The sequence below is a fragment of the Arachis ipaensis genome, chromosome B10 (genome assembly GCF_000816755.2).
Source record: "Arachis ipaensis cultivar K30076 chromosome B10, Araip1.1, whole genome shotgun sequence".
In the NCBI taxonomy this organism is placed as follows: Eukaryota; Viridiplantae; Streptophyta; class Magnoliopsida; order Fabales; family Fabaceae; genus Arachis; species Arachis ipaensis.
Window position 1 is genome coordinate 1,169,205 of NC_029794.2, and position 12,264 is coordinate 1,181,468.

At 31.2% G+C, this 12,264-nt stretch overlaps 1 protein-coding gene across 1 annotated transcript; it reads right to left on the reverse strand.

Moving 5' to 3' along the window:
- LOC107624118 (plant intracellular Ras-group-related LRR protein 7) lies at nt 2,263–6,733 on the reverse strand. The gene is made up of 9 exons (XM_016326580.2): nt 6,423–6,733; nt 5,586–5,655; nt 5,412–5,458; nt 4,611–4,719; nt 4,391–4,476; nt 3,787–3,877; nt 3,307–3,392; nt 2,892–2,978; nt 2,263–2,775 (listed from the first exon to the last, which is right to left on the reverse strand). Exons 1-9 carry the CDS (start codon nt 6,519–6,521, stop codon nt 2,665–2,667), a joined length of 786 nt encoding a protein of 261 aa, XP_016182066.1. The 5' UTR covers nt 6,522–6,733; the 3' UTR covers nt 2,263–2,664.

A 12,264-nucleotide genomic window follows, 5' to 3' on the forward strand; every position in this document is an offset into this window, starting at 1 on the left:
TGGGTGTGAGATGAACGTGCGAGAAAGGAATAAGGGATAGAAGAAAACGGCACCGTATTGAAAATTTATGTGTGTAATTACGGGGAATGCCCCTGAATGTGTGAGAGTGTGAGGACGAGAGAGTGCGGTATATATGGGACAGTGTAGGAACGAGGTTGAGGCAAGATTCTGAGTCATAATTGTAAATTGTAATTGCCGAAGGTAGTTCTGCCACGTGGCTTCGTACAAGTGGGTGGTTTTTCTTGCCTTCTGTTTTTGACTTCTAACCTTTTTGGGCCAACGTGATTTTTATTTGTTTGGTGTGAGAATCTGGGGATAATAATAAATTAATAACCAATAATAAATGTCTTTCTTCTTTTATTTAGGCTTTTTTATTTTGAGTTTAGTTTTGATTTATCATATAATTGTCTAATGTCTAATTATATTCATTTTCTTAATTATTATTTACATAATCAACTTATTATTAGTGGAGGCCTGGAGGGTTTCGTTTGTGATTGTTCTTGTTTTATTCAAAAAATATTAATACACTTTTGGTGACAAAAAATGTTTACATTTTGCAATACTATAAATTTAATTTTTTTATATTGATATTATAAAATAATTTTATACATACATTTAAGTAGGTAATGTTACATCAATAAAGTAACTATCTTTTATATTGACTGTGTAAATATTTATTCAAAAGAATAAATGTGAATGAATGATTGTGTAAAATATTTTATACTGTCAGTGCTTTAAAATTAATCTCTTTTTTATATCATGTTAGGATTTTCCCCCCTCAAAAATACTCTTAAGCATATTTAAGGTTTTGATTTAATTTTGAGTCACTCTCGGTATAAAATAATAAAATACTTTTATGCGTATATTCAGTTACGTAATGACATGTTAGCAAAAATAATTATTATTTATATTGATAACATGAATGATCATCTAAAAAAATAGATGTAATTGAAAACCAAATGAATTTACACTATTATTGTACCAAAATAAAACTCTTTAAAGTTTTATTAGTATCACAATTTTCCTTTTGAGCTTAACGCTTCAACAATTACATAATATTTTTTTGGTTTATTAGAATTTGATAGATTTAATATCTTAGTTCTTCATATTTATAATTGATGAAATCATGTGTACTAAATGAAGTTATGATAAATTTTTGCAATATTGATATTGAATATAACTTTGTTATAGCTTTGAATACAACATTGTTATGTCATGTGGTGAACTAAAAACAAATTTAGAGTGTCTTGGACGAAGGAATTTTAGAAGGGAATGTGATTTTGTAAGATAATTAAAGTTCTTTTTGTTAAAATATTTTGTTTAGATATTTATAGAAATCATTTTCAAAATCTCTTTTAATAAGGTGAAATTTTTAAATTCCCTCCATCACAAAAGGAAAATATAAATATATCTTTTCTTTTTTGTTTCCTTTTATTTTAGCATTTAGTTGTGTATGCAAAGTAAATTTTAAAATGAATGAAATTAATTTAATCATAGTCACTTTTGATTTTTGTTTTTCTCGTGCTCTGTGAATTTGTGGTAAATCAATTATAATTTTGCTTCAAAATTTACCAAACAAAATGAAGCTTTTTTTTTTGTATATGGAAGTAAAAGTAGTGATATATCTTAACATTGTAATTTTTGGTGTTTTTCAAAAGTGTGGAAGATACAAAAATCGGAGGGTCCGATTTCTATACTTCAAATTTTTTAAATTTTTTTTAACATTCTGTTCTCTCATAAATCCCTCAGTCCGATTTCTGTATCCTCACAAATCGGACGGTCCGATTTCTGTACTTCTCACAAATCGGACGGTCCGATTTTTGTTTATCTAATTAAACGGTTCCACATTTGAGAATAACACCTCATCAACCCACATTTTGAAAAAACACTATTGCTACTCCAATATCAAAAACAAAATCTGACAAAATGATAGTTCCACTTTTGCTGATATAAACTGAACCTTTGGACTTAGGTTGGTCACTATCAAAAGTATCAATAAAACCTAGTTTGTACCATTCAGTCTTTTCACATGGTCCACCTGTTTTTGGTTTTGGGTTGTCTATATAGACTTTCTCCTTAATTAGATTGTTAGAGGTACCATGTTAAAAAGGGACCCCAAAAAAAACATGCCTTGAAAATTATTCATTCTTGGCAGTAAGATAATTTTGTGATGATAAAAATCTCATCTTTCAGAAAAACAACCCTCTAACTTGTACTAATGTTTCTTCATATAAACATTATCTTCCATCTAAGCTTAGAATGAAACAAAGCACTGCATAAGATTTTTTCATTCTTTATCACCTGAAATAATATTAAGGGGCAAAGAATGCCATTGCAGCCCTTAAATATTACACATCCAAAGCAATGTTAATTTACATCTGCCAAGATACATATATAATCCCTTTTCATCATCAACAAAATGGCTTCAAATAATCCCATATATGAAAATCTAAAGATGAGTGCTGGATAATGGCTCCATTTACAAGCCAGCAATGCATATTTGCATGAAAATTTGGGTAAGGAGAAACAAAAATAGGGATCATATACAATGTAACAGAGGGATAAGATACCCTTTCTTCCATGCTACATAAAAAGTTTCATCCAAAATGTATGTCTATATATAGTTCCATTGCAAGTGGTGTCATTATCTAGCATAGGATGATTTTAATGATCAACACCCTCATCAAGACCTTTGGAACTAATCATCACGTTTGCATCAATTTGTTTGTCAAACTTCTTTCTCCTTCTGGCTTCGAATTCTTGGAATCCATCCATCTAGAATATTCATCAATGGTTCAAATTTACATTTAAATTGAACATTTATATTGACTTAATAGATGAAATACAGATGGGAAAGCAGAAGGTAAAACAATAAGAAAAAGGAAACATACCTGCTGAAATTGATCCATTGATATTGGATTGCCATGCAGTGATAAGTTCTGAAGAGCTTTACAGTCTTTCAATAAATTCGGCGGTATCTGTTTAGAAGTAAAGCAAAGAAAATCATCAAGACCTTTGCAATCACAGGAAATAAGTGTTGACCTTGAACAATTCGATATGTGAGTGTTGAACAGTAACATATAATGCAAGTAAAGAACATATAAGCAGACCAAAGCTTTGTATTTTGATTAGAGTATGCAGCTAATCTATGGTTTTACATTACAATCAGAAGTTTACCATAAATTGATAATTGAAATTTGGTGCCCATACACACAAAATAAATAACCCAGAGAGAATAAGATATCATTCAATCAAGTTCAGCATTGCATCAGTAAAGTTCTTCTTCTTCACATCACAAAATAATACCTGGTTCACATTGTTGTTATCTAGGGAAAGTGACTTCAAGTGAGAGAGATTGCATACTGAAGCAGGAAGCTCTTCAATTTGATTATCTGAAATGTTCAAAATTAGCCAAGTCATTACAATATGAAGCCATTTAACAAAAAAAGCTGATGATGTTAGCTGTTCCAAAGATCCAGATTAAATTATCATAGAAATTGTCCATCCCTAGAGAAGTCTTACAGTATATATATCACAGTCATTCTTCATCTGAAATTTTGACACTATCTTTAAGATTATAAACCTAACAATCAACTAAACTCAGTTTAGGAAGGTCAACAATCTTCCAAACCCAGTTAAGTAAGACCACATTGATAAAATAACTCTTTGATCACTTTACATGACTGGCAAGGAAAAAATGGATGCGATGGGAAATACATGCAAAATCATGCATTATCATCCTCGTCCGATGCATACACAAAGAAGTCAAGTCAAGTAGATACAAACCATTAGCTTGTATTTCTTCCAAAGAGTAGCAACTACCAACGGATTCTGGTAGAGACTGTAACTTGTTATTTGACACATTTAAAATCAACAGCTGCATTATCAAACATGCATGAAACTCTAAAGTTAAAAAATGGTACACATTTTATATCAAAATATCCTAAACTGTCAAAGAAAACACAATAACAGCAATTTCAGCTAATTTATTATGAATACATCCTTATGATCCAAGTGCCATAGGCGTTTACAGCATAATATAATATCAAAGGTAACAAAATAGCAAATAATAAAGAGAAATCAAGTCTATATCCAGACAATCATGTACAGTTAGATGGAAAAAAGCTATAAGAATGACACAACACAATCTAAAATGTCTTACAGTGTAACTAACTTTGCATCATAGCTAATGTGTCCATGACATGGAGAAAAGTTACCAATTCAAAATGTCTATTAATAATAGGGTAATCCCAAACCATTCAACATCCCTTGATTATGCAGTGGTAACAAGCATATCCACATAAAGATGCATCATGAATGGAAACTCCAAATCTGAGAAGGAATAGAATAGTGAGATGATATTTAGGTTCCATTAGGTATGATCACTTACATTTCTTAAACTGCCAATAGTTGCTGGCAAGGATGTTAACAAATTTCCAGAGATGGATAAGCGTTCAAGCCTTACCAACTGGCCCACTGGAAAAAGAATACACTGTCAGCTATAAATAAAATCTCAAAGAAAATGTTCCTTGAAATACATGTCATGGAAGAAAATAAGGTAAAATCATTTCTTTAAAAAAGTTATCTTATTGAATTAAAAAGAGAATTACATTCATCAGGCAAGGAAGAAATTTGATTTCCATCAAGGTTCATGAGTTTTAGAGATTGGAGTTTTCCCAAATTCACTGGCAGTCTCTCAATTACATTCTCCGCCAATATCTGTGATGTTAGCACAACTTGATTATATGGCAGTTTTTGCAATCAATCTTTAATAATACCATACGGCTAGGTTTGTTGAAAAATTTAAAACAACCACTGCTAAAACACCAACACGGAAGAAAAGAAAACAGAATAGTTTAAACAAACTCAAAACTGACAAATTCTATCCTAATCAATAAGTAGACAAACTTCTAAAGGAACAACAAAAATGTGATAGAGTTTGCGGTAGCAAGGAAGCCTGCCAAACCTAAATCGGTTATGTGGCTCCTTGAAATTTTTTGCAGGATTTAGAACTTCTTGTTCATCCCTGCTATTGAACAATGAAAAGACCAATGTGCAATGTAAACAAGGAGGATTTGAATGCACATTGAGAAATTATTTGTCTTCCTAACTCACTAGCCTCACCTTTTTGAGAGAGAGAATTATCGTGTTTTCAAGCTATGCAACTTCAAGAAACAAGTAAACAACTGAACTCAAGTCAATGACAACTGGCTGGAATACTAATATTTACAAAAGATGGTTACTTAGTATCAATATCCAAATCTATTGCATCCTATTTAATTTACAGCTCTAGTGCTCTTTCATATTTCAACACAAATAGATATAATCCATAATCACATTTCCCAGTTGAAAAAGATTGTTCATGATAAGTTTCAAAGCTTGAGGCATAGAGTGAAATTCTTGTTTCTTACCAGGCGCTGCATATTAATTAATTTGCTTATTTCCATGGGAATGTCAACTGCAATGAAGGAAAATAATAGTGGAAGGAAATTTTCAGCAAAGTCAAAAAGATAAAATATATTTTAGATCAAGCGCTTCTTAATCAAAATGTGATGAGAAAGAAAATCGGAAGAAAGAGCACACACCTATTCGATTATGTGTTAAGTCAAGTGTGCGCACACTTCTGTCTAGATCAAGGATTTCGTCAGGAAATGTCTGTTTACCATGAGAGCCAAAAGGTCCAAGGTAAGTACGTATCATAAAAGCAAACAGTTATACATGTTAAGAGAATCATTTTTGTTTGGTCGTCTTCCCTCTCAAAATACATCTCAGTTAGGAACATCAGAAGGGGCCACTAAACTTGACAACATATCAATTAACACTAGAGGACAATATCATATTTTTTCCCTTTTGCTCTAGAACAATACACCTTTATGTTTTGACCCACAATTCAGTGAACAAAAAATATCCTATCCCATGCATCAATCACCTCAATGTAGAACTGTTCATTGTATGCAACAGCTATAAATCTATAATACTTATGTTATTTGCACTCACTAATCATCAGTAACCGCATAAAGTCACTCTCCTGCGCATTCCATCTAATGTTGGAGGGAAGCGAGTCAGTTCAGTATCCAAAATGAAGTGAGTACAGAAACCATTTCTCAGTTAATAAATTTTGAATTCAAGTTGTGTAACACAACAAAGAAATAATTATACAAAGGAAAAAAAGACTAAACCCTTTAATTGATCACAAATTCAATGTCAACCACTGAATTGATCCCTATTCAGAGTTTACAAAACATATTCTTCATAATCATATCAGTACTTAACTTCGGGATCAATACAACAAATTACAGTCAGCAACCTCGCACTTTTTTTTTTTTTAAATCCTCTAAATTAACTCAACAAGGCACCAATTTAAGATTTCAGTGAAATCAAAATCGAAGAGTTAAAAAGAAGGAAAAAAAAAAAACAGTTACCTTCAATTTGGAGTCGCGGAGAGCAACAATGCCGGTGGATCGCCACCGCGCAGCTCTGGTGGCTTTGGTGTCAGCATTTTTGCTCTGTATACACCCCATTCCACAATTCCCAAAAAATAAAAAATAAAAAAACTCTTTTTTTTTTGTTGTGCTGGGTTTTGGGGGTGCGAAGTGAAATGGTTAGGTTATTTACGACACAAATTCAAATAGAAATCAAGTGAGGCTCAGAAATTGATTTGACAAAGAAGACAGAGTAGGAAGAAGAAGAAGAAGAAGAAGAGATTCAATAGTCAGAACCAAAAAGCGCGTTTTCTTTTTTATTATCGCCTTTTTTTTATTTAGTTTAATTAATTAACTAATTTTGTGATAATAACAATTTAACACGTTGTAATATAGTTTGGTTTTGGTTGGTTATTACAGTTGTGTTAGCTGTTGACAGAGGGGCACTTTCGTAAATGGCAACTGCCACTTCTACTTGACTCACCACGTCTTTTTTTTTAAACACAAAACAATTATTATATGGTGGAAACTCAACTGCAATTAACTTCACGTGAAATTGATATTTGAGATCCGTTAGATGATTTGATTGATTTAACTAAATTTTTATCTAACAGTTTTCAAATATCAACTTCACGTAAAGTCGACTTCACCTGAGTTTTCATCAAATAAAATAAGTGTACACAAAAAAATTAATTACTANNNNATAAAAATTAAAAAATAAATATTCAACAATCTTTACTTAATGAAAAGATTGATAAGTATTAAGTAATAACTATGCTCTGTTAAACGGCACTAGAAACAAACTCAAATCAGTTTCTATTGCTATGAATTAAGCGTACAAATCGAATTTATTACATTAATAAGACCTTAATTAATCTCAATAGAGAGTTAGAAACAAACACAATAAGTTATTAAGCTTAATTAATTCACTCTTAAATTGCTTCTTTCAAACATATTATATTGTCTTCTTCAATTTGTTTGGACTGTATGTATGTATCTATGTGTCGTATAATCCTATATTGATGAATTTATTACTCCTTGTACTAAACATTGTTCACCAAAATTAAGAACTTCTGTAAAATAAAATATATAGTAGCAGGGAAATAAATAAATAAACAAATAAATGAATTCAACTCTGATATAGACTTGTTTTACCTCTGTCCACCTAAATTTTGCCAAAAAAATTTTATAATGATATTAATTTTTTTTAAATAAAAAATAGTTAATAAATATTATATAAAAACTCAAAAGATGATAAATATTTTACTGTTCAAAACTATATCGTTTTTATATTTATATAACAGTAACAGAATACGTATCATTGTAAATAACGAAATACATAAAGACATATATGTTACCATTAACATTTCAAATTTAAAATTATTGAGTATCTAATTATGACTTTACTCTTCTTCTTGTATCATACATTGTGTTGTGTACATATTATTATATAATATGAAATAGAAATGTACACAATATACAACTCTCAGTTTCACTTGCCTAACATTTCTCAATTTATCTTTCCGTAAATAAGAAATTAGCCACAAAACATTGCATACGCCATACATTTAGTTTTTAAGAATCAAATCTGGGACATTATCTTTAAACAAGTCAAATAACTACAACTTGTGTTAGTCTATTTAGGTATTCTAGTTTCTAATCAATTATTTATTTGATCATATACTGAAAGCAGGATTATAAAAGGAAAAAAGAAAAAAAAATTGAAACAAAAACAAGGAACTGATAACATCTGAGGCACAAATAATAAACAAAACTATTGTTATTAACATAGTTTTTTAAATCTTACAAACTATAAATATTATATAACAGATTCATTATTCATAAACACTTTCTACAATTTATCTATTTCCTAACACCGCCTGACTCCAACTCTCTTTCGGCAAAGCCATCAAAGAGAAGAAGACGGCCTGACCCAAGAGACCCTACAGCATAGCCATCAGGCCCTTGGATAGGGGACACAATAAACAAAACTACCATCCAATTTTACAATATCATAATTTTTCTAACTACATGTACCATAAAAGAAAGGATGATATGAATGAAAAAGTGTTATGTAAAGGAATGGATGATCAAGAAGCATCTCAGTAGTCTACCTCTTGCTAGGATCCTTCATAAAGCGCTTTTCCAGAAAATCATAACAAAAGACACTGATTCCTTTTGGCTTCTTAGGTGATAGTTCAAGATTCTCAACGAAGAACCTCAAATACTCCTCAGTACGCAAAAATCTCTCACCCCATGCAAGCAATCCGTCAACATTTCAATCACTATGCAACCAAGTGCCCATATATCGATATCGGAGCATCAATATGACCGGAAAATGTCTCCGGCGACAAGTACAATGGCGTACCTCTAGTCTTGGACTTCCAAACCTCAAACTCTGCTTCCTCCTCTTTGGTCTTAGATAATTTGAAATCCGCAATCTTCAATTGATAGTATGCACTCTCTTTCTCCAATGAAGGAAACAGAAGAATGTTCTCCGAATTGAGGTTACAGTGGACGATTCCTTTGCGATGAATATGCAAAAACCCTTTAACAATCATGAGTGCATAGACGCTCACGTCGGTCTCCGGGAGAGGTTTATTGTGGATCAAGTCATCCAAAGAACCGTGAGGAGCATACTCCAACAGAAGATTGTAAAAATAACATCCGTGCTTTACCGTGATCTTGGTGCCAAAGCATCGAATGATTTCTTCGCAACCACCGCTTTCACCTTCTTACAATGATTTGAAAATCTGTTTTCCTTTCTTCAGTGAGAATGCCAACCTGAGAATGGAGCTCTTCTCAGTAATGAAGCTCTGATATGGTGTTTGTGTATCAACAACAATTGCAAGATAAACAGTGTTATAAGAATCCACTCCCAAGACTTTCAGTTTCTTCCATTGTAAGCTACTCATCTTTGATTGATTTTTCTTACTCCCTATATCAACATCAAATGTTACATATAATGATAAAATAATATTATTTATCAATATACAAATTTTTGAATACCTGCAGGTTAGTTCTTTTGGCTCTTTTGTGGATTATGAACTTAGTTTTGTGTTAGTTCGTTACCTTGTGCTATTTATATGATTTTCAGTGATACAACTAATTAATATAAATAGCACAAGGTAACGAACTAACACAAAACTGAGTTCATAATCCACAAAAAGAGCCAAAAGAACTAACCTGCATGTATTCAAAAATTTGTATATTGATAAATAATATTATTTTATCATTATATGTAACATTTGATGTTGATACAAGGAGTAAGAAAAATCAATCAAAGATGAGTAGCTTACAATGGAAAAAACTGAAAGTCTTGGGAGTGGGTTCTTATGGCACTGTTTATCTTGCAATTGTTGTTGATACACAAACATCGTATCAGAGCTTCATTGCTGAGAAGAGCTCCATTCCCAGGTTGGCATTCTCACTGAAGAAAGAAGAACAGATTTTCAAATCATTGTAAGAAGGTGAAAGCGGTGGTTGCGAAGAAATCATTCGATGCTTTGGCACTGAGATCACGGTAAAGCACGGACATTACTTTTACAATCTTCTGTTGGAGTATGCTCCTCACGGTTCTTTGGATGACTTGATCCACAAGAAACCTCTCCCGGAGACCGACGTGAGCGTCTATGCATGCATGATTGTTAAAGGGCTTTCGCATATTCATCGCAAAGGAATCGTCCACTGTAACCTCAATCCGGAGAACATTCTTCTGTTTCCTTCATTGAAGAAAGAGAGTGCATACTATCAATTGAAGATTGCGGATTTTAGATTATCTAAGACTAAAGAGGAGAAAGCAGAGTTTGAGGTTTGAAAGTCCAAGCCTAGAGGTACGCTATTGTACTTGTCGCCGGAGACATTTTCCGGTCATATTGATGCTCCGATCGATATATGGGCACTTGGTTGCATAGTGATTGAAATGTTGACTGGATTGCTTGCATGGGGTGAGAGATTTTTGCGTACTGAAGAGTATTTGAGGTTCTTCGTTGAGTATCTTGAACTATCACCCAAGAAGCCGAAAGGAATCAATGTTTTCTGTTATGATTTTCTGGAAAAAGTGCTTTATGAAGGATCCTAGCAAGAAGTGGACTGCTGAGATGCTTCTTGATCATCCTTTGTTTTATATCACACTTTTTCATTCATATCATCCTTTCCTTTATGGTTCATATAGTTAGAGAAATTATGACATTGTAAGATTGGATAGTGGTTTTGTTTATTGTGTCCGCTATTCAAGAGCCTGATGGCTATGCCGTAAGATTTCTTGGGTCAGGCCATCTTCTTCTCCTTGACAGCTTTGTCGAAAGGGAGTTGGAGTCAGGCGGTGTTAGGAAATAGATAAGTTGTAAAAATTGTTGATGAATAATGAGTCTGTTCTTTAAGATTTAATAAACTATGTTAATAACAATAGTTTTGTTTGTTATTTGTGCTTCGGATGTTATCAGTTCTTTTGTTTGTTTCAATTTTCTTTTTCATTCTTTTTTTTATAATTCTACTTTCAGTATATGATCAAATAAATAATTGATTGGAAACTAAAATACCTAAATAGGCTAACACAAGTGATAGTTATTCGACTTATTTAAAGATAATATCTTAGGTTTAATCCGTAAAACTAAATATATGGCGTATACAATATTTTGTGGCTAATTTCTTATTTACCAGGAGGCTTATAACTTTGCTCTGTTAAACGGCACTAGAAACAAACTCAATTCAGTTTCTATTGCTATGAATTAAGCGTACAAACCGAATTTATTACATTAAGACCTTAATTAATCTCAATAGAAAGTTAGAAACAAACACCATAAGTTATTAAGCTTAATTAATTCACTCTTAAATTGCTTCCTTCAAACTTATTATATTGTCTTATTCAATTTGTTTGGACTGTATGTATGTATACATGCATGTATGTATGTTTATGTCGTGTAATCCTATATTGTTGAACTTATTACTCCTTGTACTTAACATTGTTCACCAAAATTAAGAACGAAAATATTTGATAACCAAAGAAAATTAGTCAAAAACTGCATAACTTGTTTTATTTAAAATTTATTAATTATTGCGATAATTAATTAATACTAAATAAAACAAGTTCTGACTATTTTTTTTGTTTCCTTAGCATTACTAAATTAAGAACTCCTGTAAAACAAAATACATAATAGCAGGGAAATAAATAAATAAACGAATTCAACTCTGATATAGACTTGTTTTACCTCTGTCCACAAATAAAATTTTATAATGATATTATTTTTCTTTTTTAAATAGAGAGCAGTTGATAAATGTTATATAAAAATTTAAAAGATAATAAATATTTCACTATTTAAAATTACATCGTTTCTATATTCATGTGACAGTAATGGAATATGCACCATTATAAATAACGAAATATATAGACAACTTCGTTTCATTTCACACTATTTATTAACGAAAAAACATACATACCACCATTAACATTTCAAAGTCGAAATCCTTGAGTATTTAACTGTGACTATACTCTTCTTCTTTTATCATAAATTGTGTATATATTATTATATAATATGAAATAGAAATATACACAATATACAACTCTCAGTTTCACTTGTAAATATATTATTAAATAAAGAGAAAATTCCACTCTTCTCCCATGCGAGATGCTAACATGACACTATCCTCCTCTCTATTTTATAAATGTACATTCTTCTCCTTTCTAACTTTTAAAAAACATCATCTTTAATCCATTTTAAATTTTTTGTGTAACTAATATTAACTTTATCTATTTTTTAAGAAAAAATAAATTATTTTTTAAAAAAATACTCATTAGCACAAATTTTATTTTTTATCATTAAATTTTGCTTACCAAAATAAC